The sequence below is a fragment of the Rhinolophus hipposideros genome (genome assembly GCF_964194185.1).
Source record: "Rhinolophus hipposideros genome assembly, chromosome: 3".
NCBI classification, from domain to species: domain Eukaryota; kingdom Metazoa; phylum Chordata; class Mammalia; order Chiroptera; family Rhinolophidae; genus Rhinolophus; species Rhinolophus hipposideros.
In genome coordinates, this window is record NC_138049.1 from 33,923,166 (window position 1) to 33,943,818 (window position 20,653).

At 39.2% G+C, this 20,653-nt stretch overlaps 1 protein-coding gene across 5 annotated transcripts in view; it reads right to left on the reverse strand.

Annotated features, from left to right (window-relative positions):
- Positions 1-14,854, reverse strand: part of TRMT11 (tRNA methyltransferase 11 homolog) — a 49,974-nt gene extending 35,120 nt beyond the window's left edge. The window contains exons 1-3 of one of the 5 annotated variants that reach the window (XM_081036045.1): positions 14,705-14,843; positions 5,349-5,414; positions 3,487-3,560 (exon numbers count right to left, since the gene is read on the reverse strand). In XM_081036045.1, the coding sequence (XP_080892171.1) occupies positions 3,487-3,560; positions 5,349-5,414; positions 14,705-14,776 (212 nt within the window). In that variant the 5' untranslated portion in view covers positions 14,777-14,843. Of the gene's footprint in view, positions 1-3,486; positions 3,561-5,348; positions 5,415-14,704 lie in introns of all 5 variants that reach the window. The other 4 variants (XM_081036046.1, XM_081036047.1, XM_081036048.1 and 1 more) reach the window with 4 other exon arrangements.
- Between the last annotated feature and the right edge of the window lie 5,799 nt (positions 14,855-20,653).

A 20,653-nucleotide genomic window follows, 5' to 3' on the forward strand; every position in this document is an offset into this window, starting at 1 on the left:
CATACAGAGAATAAAAAACAAGAACAAAAATAATTATTCAAAATAGATGTCTAAGTTTTTAGTTTTTTTCTTAATGTTTAAAAACTATAATAAGCTTGGTCAATTCATTCCTTCTACAAGCATTTATTAAAGATAAGAGGAATGGTTCTAGGCACTAGGACACAACAAAGAACAAAGTTTCCCGTCTTCATGAAACTTCAGGGAAAAGAAAGATTTCTGGAAGCATAAACTGAGGGAACGTGTAGGTAACTCAACTTCTGGAAAGGGAAAAACCTTGAAAAGCAAAAATAGTAAAAAATAGTAAAGCTAACTCTTAATGTAACTCAAAGAACAAGGACTGTTCTAAGGCCATTTAATATTAATAATTCACTTATTCCTCAACGAATCTCTATGAGGTAGCTGCTGGTATTATCACCCATTTAACCAATAAGGAAACTAAGGCCCCCAAAATTTAAGGTCATATAGTAACTGAAACTAGGACTCAAATCCAATCCATCTGACTCCATGCTCTTACCACTGTCATACAATGCTTCTTAAAAATAAAAACGCAATAAATAAATAAATAAATACATACATACATACATACATACTTACATACATACATACATACATACATACATACATAAATAACATAAACTACCGGAAATCCCAGACCATTCAGGAAAGGTACATACAGTTCCAGATCATAATTATACCTAATGAACTATTTATTACATAGTATAACATAGGAATTAATGTTTATAATAACCTACAACCAATAATTTATGAAATAACACTCATCCTCTTACAGAAAGAATTATATAACATATTAATAAATTTATATTTAAAATGTTTAAAATAAAGTTAGACAAAATAAATAAAAAGCTTCAGTTATAACAGAAACATTAATTTATAGTAATAGCTTTACTGATTTACATTTTCAGAATAAACACTTCTCATATATAAAATTGCACTGTTACGATCCCTATTTTAGAGAATATAAAGTTTAGGCTTTTAATGAAAGATATAATTGGAACTAGGCTTGCTGTGCTAACTGGTATGTAAGTTGGAGACCGATTGAAGAGAGCATCTATTGGCAGGTCCTAACTTAACCTTCAGGAGGCTGTAGCTGGGTAAATTAGTATATTCGTTTCCTATTGTTGATGTAATAAATGATCACAAACTTAGTGGCTTAAAACAACACAAATATATTATCTCATAGTTCTACAGGTCAGAAATCTAAAATGGATTTCATTGGACTAAATCAAGGTGTGACCCGGGCTGCATCTCTTCTGGAGGCTTCAGGGAACAATGTTCCTTGGCCTTTTCCACCTTCTAGAAACCATGTGCATCTCTTGGCTCATGGCCTGGCCCCTTCTTCCATCTTCAAAGCAGCAGTGTAGCATCATCAAATCTCTTTGACTGACTCTGCTACCTTTGTCACACCACCTTGTCTCCTCTATTACCTCTGACCCTCCTTCATCCATCTTTTCATTTATTGGAAGAGCAATGGCTGTAATATGACTAAAAATACTTGATCATATCTCTTAAAATAATAGTGTCTTCAGTTTATCAAAAATTACAAGTAAAAATTTTAAAAAATTTAAAAAAAGAAACAATGAGTCAACACTCAGGATATAAAAGTATTCCAGATGAAATAAAAATAATGGGGAAAAAAAAAGTTTACAAGGATTGCCATATTTCTCATGGGTGTTTCATAAATAAGCACGGTCAACTTATTAATATAAAATCAACAATAATCGAAAGTATTTCACGGATTATAGCAGTAATAATAAAACCTTTCTGACAAATAAAAATGCTTTAAGAAACTATCCATTGAGAGAAGGAAGGGAATGGAATTGGGAAAGGTGCACAGGGAGCATCAATGGTTTCTGGAAAACTTTTTTTTTTCCTTAAAAAAAAGGTTGTGGTAAATAACTCAAAATGTTGAGATCTAACGAGGTAGACACTAAGTGTTTGTTATATTTTTCACTTTTCTTGTGGTATGGTCAAATTATTGCATGTTAAAAATAAATCAACAAAATTAATTTTCAATCCTTATTCTACCACACACACACAAAAAAACAACACTGAATTTAAGTTAGTTACGAATCTACACTTATAATAGTCGATTTTAGTTCCAGAAAAATTAATGCTACGATTAGGATTGTGAATGTTATCCTTTGAAAATGAATTCCTCCTTTTCTTTCCATTAAATTTATTGAGACAGCCTCTACAGTAATACTATTCCTACATAGCTGTCACTTAAAGTACAGTTTCAGTTATGCAAAATATACAGAGAATAAAAAGCCGTGAGAAATTATTATATATTATATAATCATTACATAATTATTAATTGTACTATTCATCAAATATATGCATCCAAAGATGTGAACTTTGAAGGAAGTTTACAAGTTCTTGGTCCTCAAATAGCTATTTAAACCTAATAAGCCTTATCTCTGGAAATCAAACACCTCTTAGGGCCATAAATTTTGATATTCTAATCTAAAGTAATAATTATTCAAGGGTGTGTTTTTAAATTATGTTCCTTTTTCTAGTCATTTTTATTGGATAACTCAGACCCATTACCAAGCTTCAATTTAAGAGATTAGATTTAGTACTGTGGCTAGTTTTCAATAGGATGAATTTAAAAAAATGTGGGATTATGGTCTATTCTATAATACAGCAATTACATATCATGCTATAAAGCATTGCTAACCATGTTAATAAAACTAGACACATGTAAATTCTTATTTGTACTGCATTATTAAATATTGTAATTTCTAAGGAAGATTTTCAGCAATCTGCCCAAATTTTTGTTCATGAAAAAAAAGCAACTAAAAATAGCATAAATTGTTCATTTTTTTAACATGCTGAAACTAGTTTAATTTTCAAGCCCAAAGATAGAAAATTTTCCAATAATGAACCAAAAAAAAGAAATGAAAGAAAAGGAAAAAAGAGAATATGCCAATGATAAAATCTAGAAAACACTCAAGTAGGATAAACGACAAACATCATTGTATTAATCCATACCAAGATACGATAATCAGAATTCCTCTAAATAAACAGTAAAATATATTTGATGGCAATTCTCAGTTTTTGTCACCTTTCTGCTCATCCAACTAAAAACCATCTACGTATAAGAAAAACATTTTTAGATTTTCAATACTTTGGTCATAATTAAATGTGACCATTTATCCTATGTAATAACATTAGCATCTTACACCATACTGCTGCTTAATATAGAAGTTTTAAAAAATTATTCCAAAATAAGTGTTTCTGCATTTCACCAATGACATCCCTTTACCCTCAGTTTCAGCAGGTAACTTTCCTCTGTTCCCCCACCCCCATCCAGTGGCAAAGGTAGGTAATTGCAATCTAAATTGAGCTCCCCCTAACAACCAAACCCTTCTACTACTTTGTGCCAATATAGCAAAAAGTAGGAGAGAGTAGTTATGAGAAGTATGGTACATACTCATGCAGGAGAATATCATAAGTTTCTCTTACTTGGCACACACTGTCCGTTTCATTAAGTTTCTGGCAATATCTTCAGAGGGAATATTAAGAACCCAAAAAGGAGACTGAAAGAAATAATACACAACTTACTTCTAAGTGGTTTTATGACCTCATAGGCTTTTATTCAAGTCAATAAGGAGGGATTCCTATTTCCTACTTTTATGTAAGAATACATGATCTGATTCAAACCAAAATTAAAATTGCTCTAATAGTAAATAAGTAAATTACTTTTTTATTATTAGAGCAATTAATGGTAACCTGTTGGGATAATATAGTATAATGTCAGAACACTTATAAGTGATTCTATAAAGAAAAAATCAGCAAACTTAAGGTTATTAAAACTTTAGATTAATTTTGTATCTGCTCTCTTATGTAGTTTAACCAAAAAAATTAATTCATATAATACCCCTAAGTATAATCTTGAAATTTTTTTATTGTTGCTAATCATTCCTTATAATACAGTTATTTAATTTCTAACTTCTAAGTTAAGTAGTTCTTTGAATGATCCCTCTTTTTCTAGGTAGTTGTGGCCACCTGAGGGGGGATGATGGTAGTCATGAAATAATTATGATGGAAAATCATAGTGTAAATTATTATCAATTTGTATTATTTTATCAAAGAAAAAAAGTTCCAGGTGTATCAGCGGGATTTCCCAATCCCCTGTCTCAACACCCAAGATTACAGGCACTTTTCTAGAACACAGCAAAACCCAGCAGGAACCCTAATCTTAGTTCATCATCCTCCCCCTATTATACCCAGACTCTCCCTCTTCTCCTCCTTTCTCAGTAAGTGCAAGTCACTCAGGAGTACAAGTTCAACATCAGGAACTTTCGTCTCATCTTTTCCAAGTAATCCTCCCTGCCACACCCAGTCTTTCTTTTTCCAGTATTTAAACTACCCTACAAAAAAAAAAAATTTAAAATAATGCAAACAGGAAAAAAGATGATCGTTTTAGTATTATTCAAAAAAAGTTAAAGCAACCTGAATTAATTGAATTCATTAGATAAATTAAGGTAAAGCTAATCAATGGAAAATATTATACAGCCCTGTTATAGAAGGTTATGTAGCAACATGTGCTTATGTTAATATTACCAAGTGAAAAGGAGACTGCAGAAGTTTATAAGTAGCATTACAACTGTGGGGGGGGGGAAGTCTATGGAAAAAGACTGGAAGGCAGTATCCCTAAATAACACCATGTTTCCCCAAAAATAAGACCTAACTGGAAAATAAGCCCTAGTACGATTTTTCAGGATCACATCCCCTGTCAATAAGCCCTAATGCGTCTTTTGGAGCAAAAATTAATATAAAATCTGGTCTTATTTTCAGGGCAACACGGTAAGTCATGTCAAGAAGAAAGAATTGGGAATGATTCCCCCCCCCCCCATTTCCAAACTTTTCTAATACAGTGATAAACTATCAAATACAAAATATAAGGCTCATAAATTCACAATCTTACATATGCACAATTTCAAATTTAAAATGAATACCAATATAAGCCTCAAATTCAGCTAATTTCTAAATTCTAACTCTAATTATACCTCATCAATGGAAGAAGACACCCTTTTTTCAATGAAGGAACAGATACAACTTCTGGCACAACTGTTGCATTCAAGTCTGTAATCTAATAAAATACGTAAATACTAGAAATAAATCTAAATTACTTTCCAAAACTACAACATTTTCCAAAACTGCAACATTTTCCAAAATATGCTTTTTATTTAATTGCCCCTAGAAACAGCTACAAGTAACCGTACAAATATAAATTTAAGATTTTCAGTTCTTCTCTTCAAATCCAAGGTTTTATTTGTAAGTGTATTACATATAATCTAATGAAAAATACAAATTTAACTTACCTTTCCATAAGTTTCCTGACTACTGGTGAAATGGCCTCCAAAAAGTGAAAGCAAAGACTTTATTTCCTATATTGAAAATATTATAGAGAATGCATTTTAACACAGAGCACTCAAAGTCTAGTAAAAAATACAGGTGTAATACAATTAAAAAATAAAAAAAGAGTGTGCTGGTGATCTACCCAAGGCATTTAAATTTCAATGCCAGACAGATTACAACTCCAGGTTCTGAAAAAATTTTACAGTCACAAATGATAAATAATTTCTGAGAAATTTGCCAAAAGATTTGGAGAGTTGCCAAAAGATTTGACTAGAAATTGCCCTGATTTTGAAAAAAAATAAAAAAGACATCCCCAAAATCTATAGATTAGTAAATCTGATACAGGATCAATAAAAATAAAATGAGTAATTACTCAGATGATTTTGAGGATGTTTAGAAAAGAAATAACATTTTTAAAGCACGTTTCAGATTTTCTTTTCTCCCTCTGAATCTTAATATCATAAACATTTTCCTCCTTGGCATCAGGACTGCAAATTTTCAATAGAAAACAATATACTTTAGGCTGAAATTTTAGGTGGTTTGCAATTTTATCAATTTCAAATAAGGCTACAACACACATTTCATGAATATATTGTTTTTTCCATAGTTTGGATTATTTCTTTAGGACAGAGTCACAATAAGTAGGGTTACTTTATCCAGAGATATGAAATTTTTATGGCTTCTTACAGTATATATGGCCAAAGTACTTTCTTAAAGGGTTGTCCTAAATTTTAATGCAAGAGAGAATTTCACTTCACTACTGCTCAAATGGATGTTGTGCTGGTTTTTTGTCAACTGATTTTTAAAAATGTACCTTAAATTTATTTAAATTTTTTTTATTACTAGCCCAGTATTTTTAATATATTGACTTACAAGCCATATTTAGAACCATTCTTTTTCTAGAAACTAAAATCATTAGTGATGTATAAATTTATGATTAAAAGACCAATAATTTAAAAAAAAAAAGACCAATATTTTACCAAATGTCAGGCAAGAGTGAAGAGTCCCATTATAAATTAACTTTGCTGTCTTGTTCAGTTACTTAGATACATAAATATATGTTGAATTAAAAAAGTGATTAACTAGAGAGCATCACTGTGAATTCACTAAGCACAAGTTAAGGTAAGTTAACCTCCTTGTCTTTCTAGATCAATTACAGAACTGGAAAGAGAACACAAGAGCTACTTTAAAAACATCAGCTATCCAAAGTTGAAATGTGTTCAGGGTGTATGTATATTCTATGAAGTAATCACTTTGTACTGATAAATGCAAGATGACTCTACAAATTTTATGATTTGCACTACTCACAAATTTTGTCTCCTCAAATAATACAAAGAGGGTATAATCCCACTCCCCCATGTAGGTCTTACAGAAGAGGAAACCTAATGAGAGACGAGTGTCCCCACTGCTGGGTGCCTACAATCTTCTTTCCTCTCAACTAGGAGAAGGAGCCTTTAACATCAAACCCATCTTGAGCCACAACCACCAGGAGAGACAGTATACCCAGACCAGGAAGGCCCTCCACCTCAAGACCAAAAAGAATGGGAGGTTTAAGCAACTAGTGCCTTTTCTGTTTTTCCTTCTGTCCATGCAACAGATCTTTTTCTTTTAATCCCCGGAATTAAAAGGGGCTGAATTCAGATGAATCATATGTCCAGAGCAAGGTATAGCATAGACTACCAGTAAATCACTGACGGTATCCCCAAATCATTTCGCAACCTGGGTGACACAAATTCAAAAAGGCGGTATCACTGGACTTGGGCGACAGACCACCATTTGGTTTTCAGTTCTTCCAAATCACAGCTACGTGGTTTTATACAAGAAACTTAACTCCTTGGACGCTCAGTTCCCTCATCTGTAGAATAGGAATCATAGCTGCCTCGTGAGGTAGGATTGTAGAGAGGAGCACAGAACCTGGGGTGATATTAAAGGAATCAAGATGACGATAACCACAACACTGTCCCTGAAGTCCAGTGGCTCAAGAACTCGAGCAAGCCTGACAGAGTCATAGTACTTAAAAGAAAAACTGAAGTTATAGGTTCAGCTACCTACTATAGAATGATTATTATTCATTCTATATTAAAGCAGATTGTGAAATCAACTTTACATTTAAAACAGTTTGCTGCTCTGGTATAATACACTGTCAAAAATCAGCAAGAGGCTAAAATACAAGGGCTCTAAGAGATTAAAAAAAAAAAGCGAAGAATTATTGGAAGCTTTATGGCATAGCATAAGCTTTACTACCCAAACATAAGCAATGACTTAAAAGTGAGAATAAATGTGATGACCCACATTTCAAATATGAAAGCAAAACATGTATTCAACCACTCCATCAACTTACATTGAAATAGCAACACACAAGATTTTTATTCATCTTATGGCAAATTCACTTTCCAGTTGAGAATGTTTCTACATTAGGAACAAAAAAATTTATACAGGACATTGGCTATAAAAATATGGCATGATCTAAAGCATTCCTGATGCATTAATTCACATGAGCTTTTCAGTTCTTTACGCCACCTTTTTATCCATTTAGTTTCCTTCAGAACCAGCAATAAAACCCAGGTGTCTGAAATTTACTTTAGTACAATAAGGCAGCTGCCAACTAAAACTGGCCCTGTATAACTCCAGAGGTAAAACTGAACCACACTTGCATTCCTAATCTCTCATTTTAAATCATAAAGGCAGCTAGCTACTCATTACAGCTTCCCTGCAGAGCAGCAGTTCTAATACAGTAGATGGGCCTACAAGTGTAGAATGTCCTTTTGATTGCCTTCCCCAAAGGGATCCTATTTCAATCAATTCAGTATTTATTAAACAGCTAATAAGTGCAAGGCACTAAGCTAGGTAAAGATAAATTCATATTTATCCTCAGGGAGCTTAGGGTCTAGTAGAAATAACATAACATTTAACCTAGTAACTGAAATGAGAGATGTAAAACACCGTGAAAAAAAGCAAAAGCAAAAAAGTATAATATTAGAAGCAAGAGCAAAAAAGTATAATATTAGAGTACAAGGGAGGAAAAGATTACTTCAGTTTTAGAAGAAAAGTTTCAATAGAAACTGACTTAAGCCCTGAAACACAGGGAGAATCTACATAGATGAGAGAACTTTGACTTCCAGGGATGGCAAACTGGGTAATTCAGATTAAGCCTCCTGCTGAGAAGAAGTAGAAAAACCTGACATCTGCTAAAGGCATGGAGAGATTACAAGAGTTACCAAATCAAGATCCAAGAAAGGACAGAAAGTCCAAGGTGTAGCCACTTGCTCACAGGGACATTTACCAATTCCAAAAGCAGCTATGAGGCCAGACACCCCTTCTGCAGGCTTAATAAAGCTAGAGCGACAAAAAGAGTACAGGACCACCTACCCATAGGGAGGAAAGGAGTCTTGATAAACCGGTTACCCAGTTTAGACTGGGATCCCAAAAAGCTACAAACCCTAGGAATATGTGTGAATCAGAACAAAAACTGAATTTAATGCCGGAAAATGAGCTCAAGTGATCTTAGTGAGCTCGAATGATTGTTAAAGCTCATGTGTGCTCCTGTCTTCAAGAGGTTTTACATCACCCTGGGCCTCCTATTTCTTCAAATAAATTTCAGATACAACATTTGGCACTGATTTAACCCAGTACACATATGAAAAAGAACCAAAAGAAACAATACACAATAGAAACAGACCTACAGAATCCCTTTTATCAGTCACATGCTTTAACATAACTGTGCTTTCTATATTGAAGGGAATAGACAAAACCAAGAATTTTGACAGAGGATGAAAAACTATAAAAAAAGGAAACTGCAGATTTGGAAAAAGAATCAAATAAGATATATAAACCTAAAATAAAATAAACAACTGCGTATGTAAATCTAAACAAATAAAACCAGTAGATTAAAGAGTGAAATAGGAAAGACCCAACCAGACAAAAGGGAGCACAAGCTTCAGCAGGAAAACAGAGGGCATCATTGAAGGAATGATGGAGAGTCAGTGTGGGCTGCACTGACGGGTGTGGGGAGGAGGAGGACGAGGAGGACAGAGGAGAGAACCATGCAATGATGGACCTTGAATGCCAGACTAAGGGGCTTGTAGCCTTGGAACAATAAGAACATAAAACAGAACTGAGCTTTTAAGACATTAAACTGGGTAAGACATCAACTAAAAAGAATTTAAGAAGAAACAGGTCAAATCACCAAGTACCACGGATGCTATTTTTAAGACTGCAGCCCAACTCTGCCCTTCTCATTGCACTTCCTGACCATTGGCGCTCACCCTCCTGGGCCTCCCTCTGCTTCCGCTCCAGTATCCTCTAAGTGGCATGCTGTCTCTGCTACTCCAGAATTATCTTTCTATAACACAAATGATTACTACTCACTTCCTGGTTTAAAAGAAAAAAACGCTTGCCACTTTGTCACTTAAAAAAGAAATAAAGGGTCAATGGTTCCCCCATGAAATCTAAAATAAAATCCAAATTCCTTGCCATGGTTTCAAAATACTCCAAGTTATGGCTGCTACCCACATCACTACCCTCACTGCCTACAGCTTCATCCTCCCTCCCCCCCAAACCACCAGAATCAGCTATCTCTCTGTGCCTCTTCCTAATAGAAACTGGCTATTGTTTCTCACTGAAGTGGGTTTTCCACTTCTCGTCACCCATATAACATCTCCTTTATCCATTAAGATTGTGGGGACAAAACCCCAAAAAACAGTTTCCAGGCTCTCGGCCTCACATAGAAAGGTGCTGGCTCGGGTAGTAAATGGCCATCAACTGTGATCAGATGCCAGCAGCTGTGGCTAGTTGGCCGTCAGCTGTAACCCGTAGGCCATTGGCCACTAATATAACAGCTGTGGCTATGCTAGCAGAGAGGGAATGGGGGCTAGCAAGAAGATGGTGGCTGGCAAGCGCGGACTGCTGTTAGGCAGATTGTGTAGATCCTGCTTCCTGTGTCTCCAGCCCAGCCACCAGCGAGAATATATTGGTTTGATTCCCCTACTTATGGCTCCATGGGTGTTCCTTTTTGGCCTTACCGTGTCCTGCGTTCTTATGTGGGGAGTGGGAGCTGAGACCCTGCATGACAAATGGCGCAGCGAGCAGGGTCCCCCGCCCGACACTTGGCGTAGTCGGCAGGATACGGTGCTGGCCAAAGCTTTCCGAAGGGCAGTGGAGCAGTTTGTGCCTATGAAAGCTCAGTCTGAGGAAGACCAAGAGGAGCAGCTGCCGGAGAGCTCGATTCCCGTGGAGGGGTGGAAAGACGTGGATCGTTCCCCAACCAGCAGAGGCCGGAGAAAGCGAAGGTTGTTGCCGCCCTGTGGGCTGGGAACTGCTTGCTGAGCAGCCCGGATGCAGGACTTTTAGTCCCAGGAGGAAACGCTTGCTGAGTCCTCCTTGGGAGATGAGGGTGAGGTCAAGGTCATCCCTCACCCCCAGGACAGCCCTGGCGAATGACTATGGACTATGGGGAATTGCCTTCTATGCCTGATTTAATGGACGCTTGACTGTTTGGGAACATACCATCATGTAGTGGGACTGGTGGATGTTTGCTTTTGTGTCTTGACTGGCCGCCATTGATAATATGTAAGCACCTTGATGTGAGCCGCTGTTGTTCCAGCACAGTACCCCGAGAGGCCCAGAGAGAGAGTGGCAGTGCCCTGAGAGCCCTGGCTGAGTCCAGGAAGTCTGGCTGTGTCCAGAGAGAGTGGCAGTGCCCTGAGAGCCCTGGCTGTGTCCAGGAAGTCTGGCTGTGCCCAGAGAGAGTGGCAGTGCCCTGAGGCCCTGGCTGTGTCCAGGAAGTCTGGCTGTGTCCAGAGAGAGTGGCAGTGCCCTGATAGGCCCTGGCTGTGTCCAGGAAGTCTGGCTGTGTCCAGAGAGAGTGGCAGTGCCCTGAGAAACTCTGGGTGTGCCCGGGGAGACAGGTGGTACCCTAAGAAGCCCAGGAAGTCTGGCTGTGACCAGAAGTACTGTGGTGGTGCCCTGAGAAAAGCTGGCTGTGCCCGGGGAAACAGGTGGTACCCTAAGAAGCCCAGGATGTCTGGCTGTGCCCAGAAGTACTGGTGGTGCCCTGAGAAACCCTGGCTGTGCCCAGAGAGCCTGGCTGTGTTCAGGATAGTGCATTCACCTCCAGGCTCCTTGCACAGGGCCCCTCGCAGAAGACGCTTGTCGCGTAGATTGTGAGGCGAGACCCTGTAGGGGTGGAGTGTGGGGACAAAACCCCAAAAAACAGTTTCCAGGCTCTCGGCCTCACATAGAAAGGTGCTGGCTCGGGTAGTAAATGGCCATCAACTGTGATCAGATGCCAGCAGCTGTGGCTAGTTGGCCGTCAGCTGTAACCCGTAGGCCATTGGCCACTAATATAACAGCTGTGGCTATGCTAGCAGAGAGGGAATGGGGGCTAGCAAGAAGATGGTGGCTGGCAAGCGCGGACTGCTGTTAGGCAGATTGTGTAGATCCTGCTTCCTGTGTCTCCAGCCCAGCCACCAGCGAGAATATATTGGTTTGATTCCCCTACTTATGGCTCCATGGGTGTTCCTTTTTGGCCTTACCGTGTCCTGCGTTCTTATGTGGGGAGTGGGAGCTGAGACCCTGCATGACAAGATCTAATTAAACTATTATTTCCTCTATTAAACTATTATTTCCTCTGTGGAACTCTATATCCTTGCACCCCTATCTTGCCAATGCACCTGCCTAGCAAAACACTAATCCTCAATCTACCCCACAATCTTCCTTCATAACGCCTCAGGCCAGGGAGTTGAACACAACTGAAGAAAATCACAGAATCGATGAGCACAATTACAAATACATGGTCTTCACCCTCAGCTGGGTTTTCAGCATTGTTCTAACACCTGTGTTCCTCCCTACTCAATTGTTTAACTGGTCAGCTCCCTCTTCTGCTCTCAAAGACTATTTCAAATTTTACTGTTTTTCCCAATTTCTCCATAAAACTGCTTGGTCCCCATCTCTCAAGGAATAAACTTGACTCATTCATTACCCAGAAAACAGGCCCTTAGGCAGCAAAACCAGCTCCCCCACATCCATACTAACTCCTTTGCCCACTCTCCCTTTCTATTGAAAGACCAACACCTCCCCTGTGCCTTTATATCCATTCACCCCTTCTCTTCAGCCTAGAAATTACCAATCTCTCCAAGGCGGGGAAGGGTCCTCCCTTGACCCTAGGTCTCCCTAAAACTGTTAACCAATTCTTACTTTCCCTTCTTATGTTCTAGTTAAGAGCAGTCTACTCTATCTCCCCTTCCTCTTCAGTGACCACTAAACAAAGCTTCACGGTCCTAAAACTACACAACAGCTCTAGCGAATTTACCATCCGGATTGCTGTGGCCTCACACCCTTCCTATTCTGACACTTGCCTATCTTCCTCATGTCCTCCTTTTTTTTCACTTCCCCTTAATATCAATAATTCTAAGTACCTGTATTTGGCTCACCACTCTTCTGACGCTATGCTTTCTCTGAATAATTTCATTTTCTCTCCTAGTGTTCATATGCAGATGATTCCCAAATATTTATTCCCAGACCAGACCATCACGCTATATGCACACTCATATTCATTGCTTCCTAGTCATCTCCACTTCATGTTACACAAGCACATCAAATTCAGCATAACAAATTTAAATCTTACATCTGCCTGTGCTTTTTTTAAATGGAGACACTCATATCCACTCCAGGACTCATCCTTGACTCGTCCCACTTCCTCCCACATTCAATCAATCATCAAGCCCTGATGATTTTATCACCTATTTTCCCAGTCTATGCCATCCTGTTACCCCTTGCCCTAGTTCCAACTTTTTTAAAGCTATTAACAAGACTATTCCAACAGACATCTAAATAGTCTGATTCTGACTTATTCCTCTCAAATCTATCCTCCGTATTGCCACCAAAGTACTTTTAAAAGAAAGATCTGATTCTGTCACTTCCTTGCTTAAAACTCTTCGATAAATTCCCCCTTCCAAGCTCCAGGATGTTCATTTCAAGGTTTGCATTTTCTGACCCATATCTACATTTCCTGCTCTCTTCTTGTCACTCTCTGCTAAACATTTCGTAATCAGGTAATAATAGCTTGTTGTCAATGCAGGGTGTCATGCGGGGTCTCAGCTCCCGCTCCCCACATAAGAACGCAGGATATGGTGAGGCCAAAAAGGAACACCCACGGGGCCATAGGTAGGGGAGTCACACCACTATACTCTCGCTGGCGGCTGGGTTGGAGACACAGGAAACAGGAGCCACACGATCCGCAACCCGCTGTCCACTTGTCTCTGCCAACCAACCTCACTTGCTACCTGCAATCCTCTGTGCTAGCTGCAATCCGCTCTTGCTAGCTCAGCCACCATCTTCTTGCTAGCCCCCATTTTCTGCTAGTGTAGCCACGGCAGTTATACTAGTGGCCAATGGCTCACTGGTTATAGCTGACGGCCAACTAGCCACAGCTGATGGCCATCCAATCACAGTTGATGGCCATTTACTACCCGAGTGAGCACCTTTCCACGGGAGGCCGAGAGCCTGGAAACTGCACTCCTGGCTCTGTCCCCACACTAGTAATTCTAATTTACTTACTGCTCTCCTGGGCCTGGCTAATTGTTCCTCATCCTTTAGTTACAGTTCATGGAATCCGTCTGCAAGGCCAACACCCCGCACCCTTAGGTGATTAGATTCCCTCCTTGTATATGTGTGGGTTCCCGTATTCCCCTGCGCATCTATCAGTGCACTGACCAACGCTGTTTCATAATGCTATGTTCGTGCATCTGCTCTGCCCTTTGCCTGAACAGTAAGCTCCTGGAAGACAGAAACTGACTTTGGCACCGTTATAGCCCCAGTGCCCAGCACATTCACTTACAGGTACTCTGAAAATGTTTCTTGAATGAATAAATAAAACGCTTTTCCCAACTTCTCCCTCGTCTAAGGCCTACCACGCACCACGACCTCCCCACCCTCCCCCACGGAGTTTGACCCGCATATCTGACACTTAAAACACAGCCCTGAGCATGTCTGTTCGCTGTTTATTGTCAGCTTAGAGGATAGCTCCTGGAGGGAGAGGACCGGTCGTATTCACCTGCCTCACTCCGGTGCCTGGCACACAGGGAGAGCAATGAATAAAAATGCTTAGCAAAGCTGGGAAAGTCTGTCTCGGACTCGTCTCTCACACACCCTCCGCCGCGCTAATACCGGTCCCAGGGGCCGAGGGACGCGTGATAGCCGCGCCCATCACACCTCCCGGGATGCCCGGGTGCTCAGGCTGCGCGGCTCCTCCACACCCGCACACCAACCGCACCGCGCCGTCCTCTCCGGTCCGACGCTGTGGAGGACGCTGCGGACTCACCGGCAAGCGGAACTCCAGGTGCTCTTGCGCCATGAGCAGCAGATACCTGTTCAAAGGGCCCGGCAGCGCCATTGCAGCCGTGGAGGTGCGCCTGCGCGGGTGCGCCTGCGCGGGCCCGCCCGGCGTCCTACCCCTCCTCTCCCTCGCCGGGCGCTTCCGCGGGGGCGGAGCCTGAGGGCCGGAAACGGAAGCTCGGCGAGGCGGGCGCTGTCCGCGGAGCCCCGGTGCGGGCTGGGGTGCTGGCGTCCCCGTGCTCTGCCTTTCCTGGTTGAGGTCCCCAAGTGCGAGTAGCTCGTGCGAGAGGCCGCGGTGAGTTCAGGAGCAGGTTGCGGCGCGACAGTGGCGTTCCCCGTGGTCCTCGGATGTACTTCCAGCTTTCTCCACTGCTCTTCACACCCTAGATCTTCAAAACGGCACTGAGATTTCACCTTTTCTGTACAGTCCCCTCGAACCACTCCAGTTCTTTGGGGACTGACATACCTGGTGCGCTCGTTTGACATTGAGTATACTTTTCATATGTTTGCAATAACTTCTCAAGGACACATGCCTTGTAAGCCAATTAGAATAAACTCTTGAGGATTGAGATCATCGTTTATGCTTTATTCTGTACCGCACAGAAAGCAAAACAATGTCCTCTTCAGAGTTAAGTATTCAGTAATCAGTAGGTTATGATCTCATACTCACAAGACCAATCCACAGCCAACTGTATATTAAACCCAGAGACGTTGCTTCTAACTGTTCACACTGGCACAGATTCATTGGTAACACACAAGTAGTAGCATATTCATAATTTTTCATACGTTGTATATTCTATGTATATCTGTTGTAGCTTTTGAGAGTACTGAATCTTTTGCATTACTGAGAGCTCTTTTACATTCCACCTTAATACTGCGCAAAGTACAAAAGAGTAGGTATCCTACGTATTCCAAGTACCATGTGCCAGGAATATACACGAGGCTTAGTAGTAGTGTTTAAGAACACAGGCTGTGGTGTCAGTCTTAGGTTCAAACCTCAGTTACACTATTTGCCATCTATCTGCTCATAACCAAATTTCTTAGCTTAGTCTGTTATCTAAAATGGAAAAATACTGTCTCCCTCAAGGTATTGTTACAATCAAGTGAAATAATGCACATGAAGTGTTTAATGTAACATCTGGCATATTGTATGGGGCCAATAAACAGCATGTAAGGAGATTTTTCTTCTTTTAAAATAACCACATGAGAATTCCTCTTAGCAGGCAATCTACCATTGTTAGGAAAGTGTCTTGATAACTTCACTTGAAGTAAGTGAATCTCCAAGAAACATCTCTTGGCCCCTAGGCTTCAGAGAAGGGGATAAAAGTACTCTGTGAGACATGAAAAGCTGTTTCCTCTGAGAAGAGAGGCTAAAGTGGGACAGAATCAAGGAAATGCTAGGGGGAGGATGTGCAGTGCTTGACATATCCCGTCCCTAAAACCTAGCAAATTACCAAACATGCAATTTTGATGAGGCAACTTTTTAAAGAGGTGCTGGTTTTCATGCCGAGATCAATATGATGCTGTGCAAATGAGACTATAGGGCTTAGGAAAACCCAGGTGAATTCAAATTTCACTGGTTTTTTACATGGGATGCTTTGAGCTAAGGTTCATGACTAAGTCCTCACTTATTCTTCACTCCAGAAATAAGCAGGAGAGCATCTACATCACAAATCTCAAAACAACTGGATACATGGTCTGGTGAAGTAGAAATTAACCCTGCATAGGCCATTAGGGTTAGTGTGCAACTACTGTGAAATCATTCACTGTCTTGGAGGGACCTTGTAGCCAGAACTCTTTAATGTTTTAGGCTTACTAGAGTAATTAAGGAGCAGCAGGAGAGTATGGGTTTTGCAAGGTGGTGTTCAAATTAGTAACTATAGACTTGCAATTTATTTTTTTAATCTGTACTGGAAGGGGCAAGGCATTTCTCGGAACTGTGTTCTCGGAACTGATCTGTGTTCCCGGAACTGATCCAAAGCTCCATCCATGCTTCATCCATCAGGGCAGACCTCTTAGAAACTCAGACCCTCAAGTGAGATTACTATTGTGCAAGCATTGGAGCCTCTGGTATAGGCTCTGATTATTGAAAAACGAGAGGCATTCCTGGGAAGTAAGGACAAGGAGTTGGAGAGGAGAATGTTGAGTTCTCATTATAACAGGCCACTAGTGTTGAGACTAGTACGACACAGAGTTAGTGACAAAAGAAAATGACTAGAGAGTTAACAGTTCCTAGCAGCAGAGGTCATGTATACCTTAAAAACTCCCATACATCTGTATCAGACTGAGCATCTAACGCTTGAAAAGGGATTGTGTATCACGGAGAACCGTAGGGATTTGTGCATCAATAGGAGGGAGAAAAGTTATCTTCATATGTATTAAGACTAGAAGACTTGAAATGAGTAAAAAAAACAAGGAGCTTTTGAACAGTTTGAAGAATAAAGTTTTATTGGAAAAAAATAAAAGAACTATGGAAACTTCACTATAGTGATGCATTCCTGTGGGACTTCTAGCTTCATGAGATGGAGATAATTCAGAAAGAGAAGAGAGAACTAACACTGGGTGCTCTTGGGGGGAAAAAGTGTACAAGCTGGGACTCTGAGGCACCATTTCAAACTTAAACAGCTGCAGTTGATTTAATAACTTAGTTCCTTGAGGTCAAATTTCCAAAAAGTAGGATCTCTAGAAGTGGAGAAAAGTAGATCTTGTCCTCTAATCAAAAGACTCCCCTGAGCAAATCTGAAGTTCTAGTTGCAAACTAGGTCCACTAATTTGTTGCCTGTGAAACTGGTTCTGTGCATAGAAAAAAAAATGTGAAGGAACATAGTCTGGAGATTCAGCTTTCTCTCCTGTTCACCCTTAAACTCTAACGATACCACAATTCAAATAATCAAGGGCCATACATTTCCAGGCAGATACAAGATGGCAACCTGATTGAGCTAGGCTACAGAACAACTGTCCCCATATCTCAGCAACTGGGTGAAATAGAAAGTTTTCCAAAAGGAGCCTAACCTAGGGTCTGCCAAAATTAAGGATGCTTCTCCTCTTTAGGCCAGTCCCTAATTTGATTCTTTTGTTTGCAATGAGACCAAGATTGTAAGATATCAAGTTTATTTAAGCTGAATCAGAGATCAGTTTTTGTATTTATATTGCTAGAATAAAAACTGATTCATAAATAGATGAATCAATAGGTATTGGCTTCATTATAGTGAACTGGAATAATGTATTTAATGAAAGTGTGGGCATCAACTTTTGTAGATGACTTTGACATCAACATTTAGAAATGTATGAATGTTGCAATAAAAAAGACTGCTCTTGATCTTGGATTCTTATATGAAGAAGAGTTATGTCTACATCTCTGATAGTGAAACTTTTATACACTAGGATCAGCTAATTTATTAAACAGCTTTCATTTGAACCTGTTTTTAGTACTATTAAAAAAGTCCATATTATAAAGTGGGATTTTTCCCAGGTATGCAAGTCTTGTTCAACATTCAAAAACCAATATAATCCATCACACCAACAGGTTTAAAACAGAAAAATCAAATTATATCAACAGATGCAGAAAAAGCATTTGACGAAATCCATCACACATTTATGTTAAAAACTCTCAGTAAGCTAGGACTGGCTAGCAACTTCCTGAACTTTGATAAAGAACTTCTAAAAAAAACCTACAGCTAACATCATACTTAATGGTGAGAAACTCAAAGTTTTCCCATTAAGATCAAGTACAATGCAAGGATGTCCCCTCTCACCACTCCTTTTCAACATTATACTGGAAGGTTTAGCTAATGCAATAAGACAATAAAAGGAAATGAAAAGCCATACTGATTGAGAAGACATAAAACTGTTTACAGATGACATGATCATCTATGTAGAAAATCCAAAAAAATCAATAAAAGAACTAAAACTAATAAGCCATTATTCCAAGGTTGTAGGGTACAAAGTTAATATGCAAAAGTCAACTGTTTTCCTGTATACCAGCAATGAACAAGTGGAATTTGAAATTAAAAACACAATACCATTTACACTAGTATGCCCCAAAATGAAATACTTAGGTATAAATCTAACAAAATATGTGTAATATCTATACAAGGAAAACTACAAAACTCTGATGAACAAAATCAAAGAACTAAATAAATGGGGAGCAAGTTTATGGACAGGAAAACTCAGTATTATTAGGATGTCAGTCCTTCCCAAACTGCTCTCTATATTGACTGCAATCCCAATCAAAACCCTAGCAAGTTATTTTGTAGTACTGACAAACTGAGTTCAAAGTTTATATGGAGAGGCAAAAGACCCAGAATAGCCAACACAATATTGAAGAACAACAACAAGTTTGGAGGACTGACACTGCCTGACTTCAAGACTTACTATAAAGCTTAGTCAAGACAGTGGTATTGGTGAAAACAAATAGATCAATGGAACAGAACAGGGAGCCTAGAAATAGATCCATATAAATAGAGTCAACTGATCTTTGACAAAGGAGCAAAGGCAATACAATAGAGTAAAAATAGTCTTTATAACAAACTGTGCTGGTACAATTGGAATCCACATTAAAAAAGAAAAAAGAATCTAGACAGACACTACAACCTTCATAAAAATTAACTCAAAATGGATCACTGACCTAAGTGTAAAAGGCAAAACTATAAAACTAGAAGATAACAGAAAATACAGGTGACCTGGGGTATGGCAATAACTGTTTAGATATAAATCAAAGGCATGATCCATGAAAGAAATAACTGATAAGCTGTAAATGATTAAAATTGAAAACTGCTCCATGAAAGATGATGTTGAGAGACTAAGACAAGCCGCAGACTGAGAGAAAATATTTACAAAATACACATCTGATAATAGACTGTTATCAAAAATATACAAAGACACTTAAAAATCAACAATGAGAAAACAACCCAATTAAAAAATAGGCCAACAATCTTAACAGACATCTAACCAAAGACATAACGGATGGCAAACAAGCATATGAAAGGATGCTTCGTATCATATGTCATCAGGGAAATGCAAATTAAAATAATGATACCACTATACACCTACTAGAATGGCCAAAATCCCAAACACAACACCAAATTCTTGCAAGGATGTAGAGCAACAGGAATTCTTATTTATTGATGGTGGGAATGCAAAATGGTACAGTCACTTTGGAAGACAGTTTGGCAATTTTTAAAAAAACTGACATGGTCTTACCATATGATCCAGCAATCGTGCTCCTTGGTATTTACCCAAAGGGGTTAAAAACATATGTCTACACAAAAACCTGCATGCAGGTGTTTGTACAAGCTTTATTTATAACTGACAAAATTTGGAAGCAAGATATCCCTCAGTAGGTGACTGGATAAACTATGATACGTCCTGACAATGCAGTATTATTCAGCACTAAAAAGAAGTGAGCTATCAAGTCATAAATAGACATGGAGAAACCTTAAATGTGTATTATGGAGTAAAAGAAGCAAGTCTTGAAAGGCTACATACTGTATGATTCCAACTACATGACATTCTGGAAAAGGTGAAACTATGCAGACAGTAAAAAGATCAGTGGTTGCCAGAGTTTGGAGAGGGAGGGATGAATAGGCAGAGCACAGAGGATTTTTACGACAGTGAAAATACTTGGTATGATACTATAATGATAAATATATGTCATTATACATTTGTCCAAACCCATAGAATGTACAACACCAAGAGCGAACCCTAAAATAAACTATGGACTTTGGTAATTAGGATGTATCAATGTAGGTTCATCAATTGTAACAAATGAACTACTCTAGTGGGGAATGTTGATACCAGGGGAGGCCGTGCATGTGTGTGGACTGGGGGTGTATGGGAAATGTCTGCCCCCTCCTCTCAGTTTTGCTGTGAACGTAAAACTACTCTAAAAATATAAAGTCTTTAAAAACAAACAAAAAGTTCAAAAAGGCAAAAT